This window comes from Garra rufa, unplaced genomic scaffold (genome assembly GCF_049309525.1).
Source record: "Garra rufa unplaced genomic scaffold, GarRuf1.0 hap1_unplaced_025, whole genome shotgun sequence".
Classification (NCBI taxonomy): Eukaryota; Metazoa; Chordata; class Actinopteri; order Cypriniformes; family Cyprinidae; genus Garra; species Garra rufa.
In genome coordinates, this window is record NW_027394300.1 from 142,430 (window position 1) to 159,457 (window position 17,028).

A 17,028-nucleotide genomic window follows, 5' to 3' on the forward strand; every position below is an offset into this window, starting at 1 on the left:
TGTAATGTGCTTTTTTTTGTTGGTTTGGTTTTGTTTTGTTCACATTTGTTGCCAACAGCTTGATGTATTAAGTGGTTTTGTCTACCTAATACCATAAACAGTATAATAGCAACAGTAAGCACTTCTGCTTGTTCATAGAGTAGAGCTTTAATTTAGTTTTCTTCTTTCATTACTGTTCAGTTATTTCTTATTGCAGATGAAGGCTGTTATGTTTGTTTTTCAGTTATTACACAGCCTTTTTTTTGTATTCCTTATTGCATTTTGAAACAATGTTTCTAAATTATACTTCATGCAGGGAGTCTGTTGTTTGTTCAGATGCTCTTACATGTTTACATTTGTGGTGAAAAAGCAATTTGTTGTATTATGTGACATTTTCTTTAATAAATATGCAACCTTTGTGTATAGCAATGTTGGATGAACATTTCTTAATAGTATACTTTTCAGACTTTTTGTATGTGGAAAAAAAAACAAATACCAAAGGTGAGATTGTTTATTAAACAAAGTCTCATATACATATAAAGAACTTGTGCATTGTTGTGGCTTTACTGGAAACAATATATATTGAAACCCACAGAATAGTTAATTTTTTTTTACTGATGATTAGTAGTGTAAAAACTGATTGCCTTACAAATCAGAAAATCACAGGTTCTAGTTACAGATTTAGAGAAAACATTACTTTTTACTTTCCATGTGTTAAAATCACTTGGGTGAAACAAGGAAGCTATGATAAATATGCTTCACAGTACGGTATTTGATTTGAAAATGGTTGCTAACTGTCCCCTTTACATCAGTCACAGAATTCATTAAAATCATTGCATTGATATAAAAACCCACTTTATATAACTGTAAAAACATTAAGGCACAAAGGACGGTGAAGTGTTAAAAGTTAAAGTCTATTGCACTGTCTGTTTTGCAAAAATGTGGCTGGTACCTTTCATAAGTCATTCTGCATAGAATGTAGTTTTGCCATGTTTATCAAAAATACTAAATGTAATTTACATCAGATCACCGTCTGTGATCTCAAACTCAATTCCTGGAGGGCCATAGCTCTGCACACTTTTACTCCAACCCTAATCAAACACTCCTAATCAAGATCTTTAGGATTACTAGAAACTCTAAGCAGGTGTGAGTTGGAGCTGGCGGAGCTAAATTCTGCAGAGCTGCAGCCCTCCAGGAGTTGACTTTTAGACCTCTAATCCATAGTGCAAATTCAATCGTACTCATACACAGCAGTCAAAATTTAGTCTCCTTTATGAAATTTCAAAAATAGATTTTGCATCATGATAGACTGGCCCTTCCTCAAACATGTAGCGTTCTGGCTCTATTTGTTACATATGCATTTTCAAGATTGTACTGATTCAGGTCACATTCAGGTTACTCGATTAAATAGATGACTGTGGTATAACAATATTGGTTCCAGGAATCAAGTTGTCATCTTTTCCCTCAATTAAAGGATCCCACTGATTAAAGTCTCTGTCCATATCTGGGGATTAAAGAGATATGTTAGATATTGCAAACAAGCAAGTATACAGTATTACATACAGTACTGATGTATTTTAGGGGGGATATTTTATTGCAATAATTGTCAAAAACAAAAAAAACGAATATTGTGAAATTTATTAGAATTTTAAATAACTTGTTTTCCCATGTATTTTAAAATGTTATTTTTTCTGTGATGCAATGCTGAATTTTCCAGCCATTACTCAAGTCTTTAGTGTCACATGAGCCTTCAGACATCATTTTAATATGCTGATTTGGTGCTTAAGAAACACTTACTATAAGTGTTGAAAACGCTTGTGTTGTGCTGCCTAATATTTTTTTTTTTTTTTTGGAATTTTTTGTGGATTTTTTCATGATTCTTTGATAAAGGTCTAAATGAACTATTTATTTGAACCGATTTTTTTAGTAACATTGTAAATGTCTTTAACTGTTAGTGAATTAGATGCTTGCTTTCTTGAATAATTTCTAGACAAAAAATCAGACCGCAATCTTTTAAAAGGTAACATGGCAGCAGTTTCCACCACTGAATAAAACATTTTAAAAAAGCTAATTGTGACTTTTTCTCTCACAATTCTAACTTTTTTTCCTCAGAATTGAGTTATAAAATAAAATCAAGTCAGACCATTTTTTGCTCCGAATTTCACGTTTATATCTCGCAATTGTGAGATAAGTCAGAATTGTGAGATACAAACACGCAATTCTAAAAAACAACACTCATAATTGAGTTTATATCACTCAATTCTGATGGAAAAAGTCAGAATTGTGGGTTTATATCATGCATTTCTAAGTAAAAAGTATACACATATACATATATATACACATCATGCTATAAACTTGAAACAAAGAGGAAAAACACAATTTGTATTTTGTAATAAACCTGACAGAATATGAAAGCTGAGCTGTGTTATATTAAAAGCAACAAAGCACAAAATTATTGTGATTACTTGTAAATAGAAGGCGTTGAATATCATTTCTAATCATTTATTGTACTATACCGTGAATAAAACAGCTTGTGAACAGTCACTTATATACCTCAGAAAATTTGTTAACGAGCTTGAGTCCACTTCAACCTTTAGAATGCTTTATTGTTGTTTTTAAGTAAATACATGTGAGGAATGAAAGTTTGGATGCCATGCAGAGTAGGTGAAATTTTCACAAAGAAAACAGTAGGGGTGGGAACTTTTCGGTACCTCACAACTCGATTAAAGTAGATTCTTGGGGTCATGATTTGATGAAAAATCAATTCATGATTTTTCGATTTTCAAACACGATTCACAATTCTTTTGTGCACACTGGATATCAAACGCCCCAGTAATTTTAATACAAAAACACACCAGTCTACAGTGTGGCTAATAATCAATGTTTCCTATTAACTATTAACTTCCTAATTAATCAAAAATATTTTACACTTCCTATTAGGGATGTGTCAGAATCTTACCATATTCCTTTCTGCAAATAGGACTCATGTACTAAGAAACCGCTAAATACGAGATGGGAGTAAAAATATATTTCACTGCTTTCTCTTGCAATTATATCGTTGGATAATTATACTGTATATAAATTGCGGTCATCGGGGAGCCTTTATTAATATGCAGGGCATTGAAAATACATTTGAATGTGCGTCTGCATTTTACTTTCACTTTCAAGATTCGCAATCACACAGAGCGACAGTAGGCCTGTTTACCACATATTTTACAAGATTAGATATTTGTCAGTGGTGCACAGGATCTGCAAATCGTTCGCCATCATCTTATCATCGCCATCTCTCCTTACTCCGTTTACGTGGTAAGTGAAGTATATATTATGTACTCTAATGTAACAGGCAATTGACAGCACGTGGCTAACCATGTCCGTCTAGTGGCTCCGTAGTGCCTTTCCGATTACGGATTCACTAGTCGGGCACATAATATTCTTCCAAACACTTGCCCTTGCTGAAAATGGGCCAGAATGTATTTGTTTTTCCTTCTCTATTGCTGTTGCTGTTTTTTTCTGACAACATAATACTATTATTATTATTATTATATTAACTAGAAAATTTTTTGAAATTTGTGAATCGATGCGAATCGCTTAAATTAATTTTTCCCTCACCCCTAGAAAACAGTATAGTTTAATTAAACTAATGTCTCGTAATTGAAAAGACGAATGATTCACATGAATACAGCGATCTGTTCTGCTGCATTAAAGAGTGTGAAAAACACACTGTTGCAAGACACATTGTTTGTATTTCTTGTAAAACTGACAGATTTTGAAATCTAAGACTTTGTTTTATATTAAAAGTACCAAAAGCACAAAGCTTATTGCTATTACTGGGTGGCTGGCGCACTAAAATAAGCCTAATGATTGCATTTGAAGATGTGAAATATTATTTCCAAGCATACTTTCCCGACGAGTACAACACATGGTATGATTTCCACTAATAATCTGGGCCATTTGCATGCGCAGGCTATACTTTTAAATATTTTAACTTTTATTGCTACGATTTAATTGTAATTTTGACCTTATTCTTTAAACAATTTGACTTTATTCTCAAAACATTACAACTTTATTTTCATTATCATAAATTCTTTTAATTTTTAGGTAGTAATACATATTCAAATAAAACAATAATTTTAAAAGGAAAAGTGAGCTGGAGCATGCAAACCCATTCATACTGAAAAGGGTAAATAACTCACTTAAGTGGCGTTGAAGAAAAGCCAAAGTTGCTTTGTTGGAAAGATCCAAGGCTATGTGTGGATCGATCTCTCCTTTCAGCTTCATGAGCCTTCCAAGCCAGTTCCCAGTAAGAAATGTGAAATCTGGAAAGCTCTGATGAACCGTCCCTCTGTCAAAACACAGTACAGCACAATTGAATAAAGCACATTTTTCAGATTGAATACAACTACACTAAAAAAATTGGAATTACTGACTTGATTGTTATCATTTTTCGAGGAAAGATGGCAGAATCCAGCTTCTTCATACGGATGATATTCCCAATCCACTGGAATTTTTCAGAGTTAATAAAAAAGATTGGCTGCTTCACTCCTGGGAAGATCTCCTCATCCAGAGGAAACATCCAGGTATCCAGTGCAACACCACACCTAGAAAGCAACATTGATGCAAAGTTGATTATTTTGTGTATGAATCTCTTCTTGAAAACTACATGGCACTACCGACATGCTACTGTAATTAGTTTACGAAGTAAATGTGTTTTTCTTGGCTAGATTAATTTGTTCCTAAAAGAAAATCACCTCTGCAATTCAATGCTAATGTTTTTTTTCTTAAATTATTCTTGCCATTTAGAGTGCATGAAAAGATAAAAAAAAAACAGGAAATTTGCAGAGGTTTCACAGACACCAGCATGAAGGATAAAATAAAGGCCAACCACACTAACTGAAAATGTTGTTTCTCAGACAGCATGATAAAAGTTTATCTACCCACAAGATCTTGTAACACATAGCTTGTCGTAATATGTATAGGACATGCTAGTCAGCTCAAAACATACTTGAATTTGACATCCTTGCACAAACTTTCGATCACAGTCGCACCTCCAAAGGAATGTCCCATAATCGCTATTCTACACAAGTCCATGGAGTTCTGAAATTCAGGAAGACTAATTGAGTTAGTCAGTTTAATCTCAAACTAATTGAGTTTAAATGAATTGTAATATTCACCTCCATTGTTGAGAAATCAAAGTCACACTGTAAGACGTTCTCCACAGACTTTCCTGAATTGATGTCAAAGAGAAGATCCAAGGCTCTGATGCATTCATCTGCTCTTTGCTTTACCTGAAACATAAAGAAAATTTGGATCCCTTTTCACAGAAAATGAAACACAGACAGTTCCTTCAAAGGTGCATTAGCCAAGAAATTATGCACAAAAAATGTAGAGGTAATTGTATTGTCACTAACACTTTTCAATGCAAAACAACACACAACACAAAAATGTTTGGCTGCAAATATCATAAAAGCTCCTGCAAATAGAAAGACTATGTTTTTGGTATCAGATGAGTAATGAGTAAGGTGATTTTCTCACTTGCTTGTTTCTTAGAGGAAACTCGTTCTCGCCTGGTTTCAATGGCCTGTAGTACATCCAAACTTCCTCCAGATTATCAGACACAGGCTTGGCTATGTCACATGATGGATGCTTTTTTGTTCCTGGCTCAGTATTTTCTTTGAAGTAAAAAGTTGCAGAGGCAGATTCATCCCTGAAATTAAAAAGACAGTTTAGTGAATGAGAAATACACCAGGCAAAATACAACACACACCTACCACTAGTGATTCTCAGTCATAGGTTTCATTAAATGAAACATTCATTTCGTAACCATAAGGTGATCTTGGGATTTTGAACAAGAGTGAGGATAATTAATGTTTAATGTTTTCTAGTATATGGATCCCTTTTACAGACTGTGATGACGCATTTTTAATTGGTACCAAAGTTTTTATTAGTGCTGTCAAAATTTGCATGCTAACACAGGATTTAACGGTACCCGGAAATGTGAAAATGTTCCATAGTAATTACTGTAGTTTTTAAAATTGGTTACCTTATTACTTATAAACTTATTAGTTGCAACACTATGAAGTATTTCCATTGTCCCATTTTGATGTTTAAACCTGAAAGGCAGTGTTTAACCAATTCTGCTGTCCTGTTACGTGTCAGTTTAACAGTAAACACTGTTAAGAATGTGATGACCTAGTTCATACTATTGTTTGCATTCTTCTCACACACTTTGACTATTACAACATACAAAACCTTTCACCGGCGCAGGTCAAGGAGAGCAGTTGTAATCATGTCAGTGTGCGGTTAGTGGCTATCTCTTATCTCAACATACTGGTCCAGTTGCAAAGACAAAAAGCCTTTACAGCTAATAAATTCCACTGAAAGCAGGCACCTGTGCTCCACGGCTGCAACAATGAAGCCCTGTGAGGCCAGTTCAACACATATGGCTGAATACAACGTCCTGGAAGTACAACACACAAAAACGCAGTGGCATTATAAAACACTGAATCAAAGATTGAGATCATGTTTGTGCCTGAATTTTCAAAGCAGCCACACCTGAAAGCTCCCAGCCCATGAGAGAAAATAATAACAGGATATTTGCCATCCGGTTTAAACGACGCATTCCAGGCAGCTGGGATTTTACAAGACCCTAATGCAAACAAACACACATAAATGTCGATAGCATGACAACACTGGAAACCAATGTTTAACCACATCTCGAAGTGACAGATACGCTGAGGAAGTGGCATGGTTGACTGACATTTTCAAAGGGCACAGCACTCAATAAACATAAATGCTTACCAAAGAGGTAGTTGAAAATTTTTTCACTCAGTGTTCTGTTAATCTTCATAAAGTCTGCGAGGCCGTTGAAATACTCCCTGCACGGGACCCAGTCTGGCAGATGAGGATTCTCGGATGCTTGGCACGGATAGTAGAGTCTCAAGAATGTACCCTTAAAAAAAATACAAATACATTTTGTAAACCTGCTGCTTTTCAAATTAAGCATACACAATTAAAATGCACACTTACATGGACTGTGTGGCCCACCATCAAGTCTGTGCATCCCACTTGGTGGGGTCCTTTTCCTGGTGGGATACTCAAAGTGTTGTTGTGCCCGCTTGAATTACCCATTGTGAATACAACCAACCACTTCCACTTAGGAACAAACTTTAAACCTGAAAAACAAGATAACCACACTGGTTATGACGTTATGACATTTTCAAACAAGTTTGTCGAGTCTCTGACAACTTCTAGTTTACTTCATGCTTGTTAATAACCACATTTTGGTTTATTAGTCATATGGATAATGCCTATTAGAGAAGTAGCTCATCATGTGAGCTCACTGTGCTTTTCAGTGTAATAATGAATCCCAGTATAAATATATAACAGTATAAATAGAATTTAACAATGGCTTGACAATAAGAAAAATATGCAAAAACTATGAAAATCAGTAACGAGATAGGAAGTCAATAGCGAAACCAGTAACAACTAACGTTAACTGTTAACGCTGCCAGGTTGTTTACTGTTAGCATACTAGCCACTGCTATGGCAAGGTGTCAAACAGCTTTTAACATTAATTTTTCATGACTTACCCGACGTTGACTTTGACCATTCATAAATTCTCTTGACCAGAGTCAGTTGACCGAGTCTGCCGACAAAATACATAAACGTTAGCAGGGCAACATAGAGTCTCAACTGAAGTCGCCGCTGAGCAGGCGGAGCCTCATCCTATCCGCGACTCGACACATGTATGTCAACTGTCACAGATCCTAATGAATTTGGATCAGTGGGGAAAATGTGTTGATGTCGCAAAAAGTGTTTTTGAACAAATCTTTTAAGTGAGTGACTCGTCGAAAGAACGATTCACATTGAAATGACACGCCTGCTGTCTTGCCTTTATTGACGGACTGCAACACGAGCCAATAGCATTCGAGTGCGGGCTGCGTGGAGCAGCATTTCATTTGTTGGACTTACTGAAGGAACACGCCCCCTTCACTGAACAAATCAGTTCATCTTCTTTAGGGTCAAAAAGCATGTTGTTCGCTCAGTGACTCATCACGCGAGTCGTTTTTGTGCAGAACGATAAAAGAAAGTGGACTTTTAGCAGATTCGTAGAACGATTTGAACATTTTTATAAAGGACTTTATAATAAAGGACTTTAATTTGGTCCCGGTTTTGAAAGACTCTTTGTTTCGTAATGATTCAGTCCATCGGGGCAAGTGAACTAATCTGAATGATTCAAAAGATTCGTGTCCATTTCTAGTAATTGTACAGTTAATTCTCATATTGTATTTATAAAAAAAATCAGGTAAATCAATAGCAACTACATTTTTAACAATATTTCAAATTTAATTTATGAGATTTGTTGTATTTTGGATCCAATTTTTCTTCGTAAAAGACAAAAAGTTGATCAAACTGATTTCAAAGTTAAAGATTCATTAGTTTAAACCTACATTAAACCAAAAACAATCATAACATCTTAGTTGATAATTCAGTAGCCTATACTTTATTTTTGACAAAACATCCCATGTTTCGGGAGTGACAGCACATTTTCAGTAGTGACGCTAATGCTTTGGTAGCGACCACATCACATTACAGAATTTTAACTTACAAACCAAAACACTACTAAAACATACAAAAAAAAGTACTAAAATTTTGTTTATTTCCCCCAAATATGAGGATTATGTTTGCTTTTGTCACTACCGAAATAATGATGACATGTTTCAGTCGTAACTGTTTCATTAGAGACAATTTTATGGGATAACACCCCCCAAAAAACAGAATTTTTAATACTTTTGGATCTAGCTCAAAGATGATCAGCACATGGTGAGCTAGCACAGATCTGAACAGTGGTACACATATAAAAACTAAATGTTATGGAATAACTCCCAAAAACCTGTGGTTAATTGCAGAAAAAAAGATTGGTAGTGGCGCTCCTTAAAGTTTCAATGGTTTTCAGAATTTTTAACAAATTTACCTCAAAATAATGGGGCCTGTCTACTCACACCTTGTGGCTATGAGAGAGGGGGCACACTAATTAAAAAGATACTTTTAAAAACAACAATGGAAAAAAATTCAAATATCATTTTCATATGTTTAATAAGAAATTTAGGTGTTAGCGTTTGGGACAGCAACCTCCCAATTGAAAGTACCCAATAAATTATGATTTTAAATCTTATTAAGCTTACCAATATTTTAAATATTATTGTGGGTTTCAAGAGATAATAGAATAATGCTTTTTAAATGTGTTTTTTGTTCTGGGACAGCAGTTTGCACCAATTCTGTAGAATTGTAAAAAATATTTAAAAATGGTTTTCTGTAGTGTGTTTTGGGACATATTCCATTAGGATTTAGTGGCTTTAACAAATCCCCAATAGAAGGTGACCAATTACCAGTAGAAACCCACAGGGTCCATTACAGTTTTCATTAAAATCAATGCAAGTCTCATTATAACCAGTTCAACCATTAAGCCTACAAATTCTTTGATGGTGCCTATTGTTTTGTTTTTTTAAGGGGGGACCTCAGTCCAGAAGATGGCGGCAATGCAGCTCGTTTTCAAAACTGCGGTTAAGGCTAGATGGAATACAGCTGCGGATACTGGCCATGTGTACATCAATATTGCGTAATTCTTGTCATTCTGAACAACAACTACTGTATTTGCACTGTTGTAAAGAGTTTTAGGGTTGGTAGACCACGACTGCCAATAAAAACCACAGAAGAAGAAAAGCTACTGTATGTGTTAATTGAATGCATTAAAATACACCAGTTTTGCTTTTAAAAGTGTTGTCTTGCCAAAGTTCTATCGCAATTTTACCTCCGATTTGGCTAGCATCTACTTTTTGCACTTTTTTAAAAAGTCCAGTTCTTTTTGTTTTCATTTAGTACATCTTAATTAGAAATATTTACTACAATAAGGGTTGCTTGAGTTGTTATTTAAAATGGTGGACTGCACTGGGTTGCATAAGCTCTGTAAACAGCACATAATTTACTAACACTGCATTATGGGAGACACGTGTTTCTTGGGCTATAAAAATACTGTCAGTAGTAAGACTTCAAAACCATCACTCCAATAAACACGGTCAAAGGTTAAAGTTCTCTTTATATCATTTAAGCAATGACAATTTCTTATACCCCACATATTGTCAGGATGCTTTTACCGAAGCTGCTCATCTTTACAGTGCTGGCTGCAGCACTTCATGCTGTGAGTGAATGATTTTCTGTATTTATAATTTAACCTTGATGATATGATTCTTACATAGGCTTTGGTCCCTATTAAATGCTATCTCTAAATGCGTTTAACTCTATTCCTCCCTACATGACTTTCAGATTCCAGTTTCAACTCGTATTCATGGTAAGATTTATTATTTTAATCAATCACTGTAAATAATACATTGTTATTCAATTGATCTAAACAGTTATATAACACTTTTTCTTCTACAGAGGTTGAAGATGAACCCAATTTTAACCCTTTCATCAATCTTGGTAATCTAAATCAACTTTTATGTTTTACATACAAAACAAAGTTCATTTTAATACAAATTCATTTTCACACCACTATAATGTATATTTTAACTTGTTTGTCAGGAGCAAAAACCCAGCTGATTGAGGGAGACATTGCTATACCTGTAAGTGCACAATCAATGTTATATATACAGATGAAGTCAAAAGTTTACATACACCTTACAGAAACTGCAAAATGTTAACTATTTTACCAAAATAAGAGGGACCATACAAAATGCATGTAAGTTTTTTTTTTTTTAAATACTGACCTAAATAAGATATTTCACATAAAATACATTTACATATAGTACACAAGAGAAAATAATAGTCAAATTTATAAAATTGACCCCGTTCAAAAGTTTACGTATGCTTGATTCTAAATACTGCTGTTACCTGAATGATCCACAGCTACGTTCTTTTTTGTTTTGTTTTGTGATACTTGTTCATGAGTCCCTTGTTTGTCCTGAACAGTTAAACTGCCCGCTGTTCTTCTGAAAAATCCTTCAGGTCCCACAAATTATTTGGTTTTTCTGCATTCAACTATTTTTTTTTTTTTTTTTTTTTTTGTGGACTAAATGTAAACGTACTTTATATGAAATATCTTAGTCAGGTCAGTACTAACTTAAAAATAACATGCATTTTGTATGATCCCTCTTATTTTGATAAAATAATTCACATTTTGCAGATTCTGCAAGGTGTGTGTAAACATTTTTTTGCATGTGCTGAAATCTTCCTATGTACCAGTATCTGTTGTTGATTTTAAAAATGTCTATTAAAATGTATGTCTTTTTACAGCCTGGTCGCGTTGGTCTTATTGACAAAATGTACAGATGGAAGTTCCCTATTCCATACATTCTGTCTGACAGCCTAGGTGATTTTCAATTACTTACAAAATCAAGTAGAAAAACAAAAAAACTGACACATTTGTATTTTTATTATGATGAATTTCTTTATGGATATTTTCTTATTACACAGACCTTAATGCAAAAGGTGCTATTCATCAGGCATTTGAAATGTACCGTCTGAAGTCCTGTGTTGATTTTAAACCCTATGAGGGCGAGAAGACATACATCAAATTTGAAAAGAGAGACGGGTATGTGTGAAGCCAGACATTGCAAAAACTATTTATGTTATAGCACCAGCATATTAAGTATGAGCATAATCAGTTTATTAGACAGCACCTATCTATTATAATAAAACAATAAAAGTCATACTAATAGGACTTTGGAATTGCCTGCAGGTGCTGGTCTTATGTTGGCGATCTACAGAATGGGCAGGTGCTTTCTCTGGGGCCTGGTTGTGACCACAAGGCCGTGATTGAGCATGAACTGCTGCATGCTCTGGGCTTTTACCATACGCAGTCTCGCCAGGACCGAGATGACTATGTGAAGATATGGCTAGATCAGGTCACTGAAGGTTTGTTTGTTGTCATTTGCTAAATTGTTTAATATTCATTACTGAATCTTGGATGTGTCTTTCATATATTACATAATTTTATTTTCTAGGCATGGAGCACAACTTCAACAAATACGATGATAGTTTTGTCACAGATCTAAATACTCCATATGACTACGAATCTGTCATGCATTATCGTCCATTTGCTTTCAACAAAGACCCTAATATTCCTACCATCACCACCAACATCCCAGAGTTCTTCAACATCATAGGGCAATATCTGGACTTTAGTGAGATGGATGTTGTTAGACTGAATCGAATGTACAACTGCTGTAAGTTAATAGTATTATTACGGTGTACATTTCTGAATATAACTATAAGTTTATGAATATACACACTTATTTATTTATTTTCTGTTTTTCTTCAGCCTCTTCTCTTACCTTGCTGGACCAATGTGCTTTTGAAAACATAAACATTTGTGGGATGATACAGAGTTTGACTGACGATGCTGATTGGGTCCATCTTAAAAGCTCAGAGGATCACACACTCAGTGGACAATGCAGAGGTTACAGAACTCAATCTCCTGAAATGTAGTTTTTCCAAGTGACTACAGTTTGACAAATGTAACATTTTTGCTATGTGATTTTTAGGTTTAGGATATACTATGCACTTTGACACCTCCACTGGAAATGCAGAGCAATCTGCTCTCCTCGAGTCCCGCATCCTGTATCCTAAGAGGAAGACACAATGCCTCCAGTTTTTCTACAAAATGACAGGGAGTACAATGGATAGGCTAGTAATTTGGTCCAAGACGGATGATGGAACAGGAACCGTGCGTACATTAAAGAAACTGCAAACAATCTGGGGTAATTGTTTCCTTTTTGAACTAGTAGCCTACACTCTTAAAAAATAAGGGTTCTTTATTGGCATCTGTGGTCCATGAAGAACCTTTAACATCCATGGAACTTTCACATTGGTTCTTTATAGTGAAAAAACAAAGATTCTTTAAAGGTCCACTGAAGTGCTTTGAATATGCATATGATCTACTCTGTGCTATCATGTGTCTGGACCGGAGCAGGCTGTGTGCGCGGTGCGGCAGTTTGAATCCAGACTTCATTTGCACCTATGGAAAGCATATTTACACTGACATCCCCTATATAGTGCACTATGTGCCATTTACCATACAGAAAAAACAAATTCTGTGAACAAGTGACTGATTTCAACCGCAGCTTCAGCGTCTAGTGCAGGGGTGAGACACTTCGGATTCTAGACAGTATTTGATTGGACAGAAAGTTTGATGAGAAGCTGAAGTGCAGGGTGATGTCATCAAAATCGTAGATCCATATCGGTGGCAGTTAGAGACCAAGTTAAATGCTTATATCGTGTAAATGCGAATTTTGTCATTGTTTTGGAGCACACTATCTCATAGATAAACTTAAAAGAGTAGTTCACTTCCAGAACAAAAATTTACAGATACAACTGTTGTCATCCAAGATGTTCATGCCTTTCTTTCTTCAGTCATAAAGAATTTTTTTTTGAGAAAAACTTTTTAGGAATGATCCCTATATAGTGGACTTCAATGGTGCCTGTGAGTTTGAACATCCAAAACTGCAGTTTCAATGCAGCTTCAAAAGACTCTAAACGATCACAATCAAGGAATAAGAGTCTTATCTAGCGAAACGTTCGGTCATTTACTAAAACACATGCGTACTCTGTGTAATCCGGGTCAATTAGGGTAGGTCGAAAAACTCACATTTTCTCCTTCAACTTCAAAATTGTCCTACATCGCTGTTTTACATTTTTTGGTAAAAGGTGTTTAACCTTCTTTGCATGTTCACTTTGTAAACACTGGGTCGGTAATTCTGCAGCAATGTAGGACGATTTTAAAGTTGGAGGACAAAATGAGATGGGAGTTTTTCGACATACCCTAACTGTCATGAACCAGATTACACAGAGTATGCATGCACATGGCAGAGCTAGACAAGACGAGCATTTAAGGTATAAAAATATAGAATTTTTTTCTTTTTTTTTTAGAAAATGACTGATCGTTTCACTGGATAAGACCCTTATTTCTCAGCTGGGACTGCATTTTGAACGTTCAAACTTGCAGGCACCATTGAAGTGCACTATATGGAAATAATTCCTGAAATGTTTTCCTCAAAAAACATAATTTCTTTACAACTGAAGAAAGAAAAACATAAACATCTTGGATGACAACGTAGTGAGTACATTATCTGTAAATTTTTAGAAGTGAACTATTCCTTTATGGCTAATATATTCATACTGAAATCCAAAAAACTTTAAAACGTTTTTCCACTGAAGTTGCATCTACAATTCCCTGCTGAATAGTGGGTACTACAATTAGTTTGAATAAAATGGTAAGCCATCTAAATATTTTTGCCAACTGTTTTATGAATACAATGAATTGGGACATGCTACTTAGGTTCAACCACTGTTTTATTATCCCTTATATTATCTCTTATGTAATCGTTTATCTTAAAGTGAATTTTGTGATAACGGAAGGTTTTCTTCCCCCAGCTGATGACGACAAAACATGGAAGATTGCTCATGTGCCTTTGCAAATAGGGGCAAAATTCCGCTATGCCTTTCAGGCAGTAAGAGGAGACCCCGCTAAATCCGAAGGAGGTATATTTATCGATGACATCAGTCTGACAGAGACACTTTGCCCTGCCGCTGTCTGGCGCATCCAGAATTTCTCGAGAATCCTGGAAACAGCAGACTACAACACTGTGCTGAACAGCCCTCGCTTCTACAGCCCTGAGGGTTACGGTTTTGGCGTTCAAGTACGACCACTGTCTGGTTACTCTGATTACACGGGCGAATACACTGGTTTATACTTCCATCTGGCTAGTGGTGACAATGACATCGTCATGCAGTGGCCTGCTGTGAACCGCCAGGCCACCATAGTGGTGATGGACCAGGATCCAGACATAAAGCTGAGGATGTCCTCTGCTCGGAGCCTCACCACTGACATGAGCACAGGTATGTCCTTAAAGTTACAATGACTTGTATTGTGACTAAAATGTGAGTTAAAAAATAACACATTCTTTGTCTTCCTGTTTTCTAGTCGATGGAGGCAAACTAATATGGGACAATCCAAGAAATGTTGGGACCTTTGACCCAAGTTGCGAGTGTTATCGAGGAGATTCAGTGGGATGGAGAACTTTCATAAAACACTATGATTTACGCAGACGAAATTACCTGAAAAACGATGACCTTATTATCTTTATTGACTTTGAGGGTACGTTACACTGACTGACACATTCTGTCTTCGACATTAATACTGTTATTGTCTAACGGTTTGTTTTTATGTGTCTCTTTGAAGACTTGACAAGCCTGATAAACAGTGAAGTTCCGGTTGCACCAAAGGTTTGAGGCCAATAAATCTGTAAGTGTGCTCAGTTATGGTAAATATAGCAGTTTTATTGGTTAAAAGTGATAACTCACAATTAATTACTTACCCTCATGTGGTTCCAAACCGCTAAGACCTTCGTTTATCTTCGCAACACAAATTAAGATCATTTTGATGAAATCCGAGAGCTTTCTGATTCTGCACAGACAGCAGTGAAACTGACACATTCAAGGCCTAGAAGAAAGGTAGTAAGAACATTGTTAAAACAGTCCATGTGACATCAGTGGATCAACCGTAATATAATAAAGCTACAAGAATACTTTTTGTGCGAAGAAAACAAAAATACCAGCTTTATTCAACAATTTATTTTCTTTTGTGTCAGTCTATAACACGTACACAAGAGTATCATGGCAACTGAAAAAATATCGTAATATCTTAATTTGTGTTCTGAAGATGAAGGTATTACAGGTTTGGAACGGCATGAGGGTGAGTAATTCAAGATAGAATTTTAATTTTTGTGTGAACTATCCCTTTAACTACCACACCTTTTGATCTACCAATAACTAATTAGGAAATATCACTTGTTTGATAAATGTCATGCAGTGTGATACATTTATGAGAGAATTTACTATTTATCTCTTGAAACAGGTGTCAGATTCTGAAAAGTCTGAAGAGAGGAAGCTGTGTGCACTGTGTGGGAACGTCTTTTAAAACATTTTTAAAATGGAAGTATGTCATAGTGCTATAAAACTGTCTTTGATATACTTAATCTGTTTGTAAACGTTCTCAATAAAGTCTTGAATTACACTCTTTTGCCAAATTGTCATTTTAATGCAGTGAATAGTTATGTTTTGTTGCATATTGCACTGGCATCTGAAGAGATACACCTACATGCAGTTGAACCTTGAGGTTTCTCTGTGAAAGGTGTTTAAATGTGATAATATCTTAATCTTATCTGAAATCACCCTGATATGTTTCAGGGCTGAGGTTATATATACTCATCTCCATATCTTGGCCTGCAGTAAACCTCCGCTATTTTCACTTCAGGTTTGCACATCAAATATCAAAAAGTCAATTTACATATAAAGCTTTGTACACTACAAGTCAAAAGTTTTGGAACAGGAAGATTTTAAATTAAAAAAAGTCTCTTCTGCTCACCAAGCCTGCATTTATTTGATCCAAAGTACAGCAAAAACAAGACAATTTAGATTTTTTTTTTTTACTATTTAAAATAACTGTTTTCTATTTGAATATATTTTAAAATATAATTTATTCCTGTGATTTCAAAGCTGCATTTTTAGCATCATTACTCCAGTCACATGATCCTTTAGGAGTCATTCTAATATTCTGAATTTCTGCTCCAAAAACATTTATCATTATTATTACATTGAAAACAGCTGAGTAGAATTTTTTCATTTACATTTTAAGCAAAATAAATGGTTTTCCTAATATATCAGTTTTTATTGTAGCCCATTAAATACATTGCTGCTAAAATATGGGCTTATTAAGTTTAAATTACATTTTATGTTTTGTTGCTCATCAAATGCAATGAGCGACTCTCTTTTGTACAAATATAACTATAATCATTCCAACCGATTCAACTCCTTATACTGCTGACATAAAGAAAGGTACAGATAAATAAGATAAAGAAGAGAGAGATAAAGGGTAAAGAAGAGCTGATACAAGCAGTATACAGACACTTCACTATACACATGACAGGCCACTAATTAACACCATCCACGTGTGTCACCTCACCTGGTAAATTGTCTGTGGTTTTAAGATCA

General features: G+C 35.2%; 2 protein-coding genes across 2 annotated transcripts; one reads left to right on the forward strand and one right to left on the reverse strand.

Annotated features, from left to right (window-relative positions):
- Positions 1-476: 476 nt before the first annotated feature.
- Positions 477-7,770, reverse strand: LOC141315377 (platelet-activating factor acetylhydrolase-like). The gene is made up of 11 exons (XM_073832705.1): positions 7,569-7,770; positions 7,006-7,151; positions 6,778-6,928; positions 6,532-6,625; positions 6,368-6,436; positions 5,512-5,683; positions 5,151-5,264; positions 4,982-5,073; positions 4,407-4,577; positions 4,173-4,321; positions 477-1,483 (listed from the first exon to the last, which is right to left on the reverse strand). Exons 1-11 carry the CDS (start codon positions 7,639-7,641, stop codon positions 1,383-1,385), a joined length of 1,332 nt encoding a protein of 443 aa, XP_073688806.1. The 5' UTR covers positions 7,642-7,770; the 3' UTR covers positions 477-1,382.
- Positions 7,771-10,090: 2,320 nt separating this feature from the next.
- On the forward strand, positions 10,091-16,051 carry LOC141315378 (meprin A subunit alpha-like). Its single transcript, XM_073832706.1, has 14 exons — positions 10,091-10,177; positions 10,303-10,327; positions 10,417-10,458; positions 10,561-10,601; positions 11,272-11,347; positions 11,452-11,569; positions 11,717-11,892; positions 11,982-12,203; positions 12,299-12,436; positions 12,522-12,737; positions 14,410-14,874; positions 14,960-15,133; positions 15,218-15,280; positions 15,893-16,051. Exons 1-13 carry the CDS (start codon positions 10,091-10,093, stop codon positions 15,265-15,267), a joined length of 1,830 nt encoding a protein of 609 aa, XP_073688807.1. The 3' UTR covers positions 15,268-15,280; positions 15,893-16,051.
- The last annotated feature ends 977 nt before the right edge of the window (positions 16,052-17,028 follow it).

Excerpts from the sequence above, each read along its gene's own strand:
- LOC141315378 (XM_073832706.1), top strand. The coding sequence starts at position 10,091 with ATGACAATTTCTTATACCCCACATATTGTCAGGATGCTTTTACCGAAG. Across the intron at positions 10,459-10,560 it reads TAACCCTTTCATCAATCTTG|GAGCAAAAACCCAGCTGATT; the intron begins GTAATCTAAATC and ends CTTGTTTGTCAG. Across the intron at positions 12,204-12,298 it reads GAATCGAATGTACAACTGCT|CCTCTTCTCTTACCTTGCTG; the intron begins GTAAGTTAATAG and ends GTTTTTCTTCAG.
- LOC141315377 (XM_073832705.1), bottom strand. The coding sequence starts at position 7,641 with ATGTATTTTGTCGGCAGACTCGGTCAACTGACTCTGGTCAAGAGAATT. Across the intron at positions 5,265-5,511 it reads TTCCTCTAAGAAACAAGCAA|GTAAAGCAAAGAGCAGATGA; the intron begins GTGAGAAAATCA and ends TTTATGTTTCAG. Across the intron at positions 4,322-4,406 it reads CGAAAAATGATAACAATCAA|AGGGACGGTTCATCAGAGCT; the intron begins GTCAGTAATTCC and ends GTGTTTTGACAG.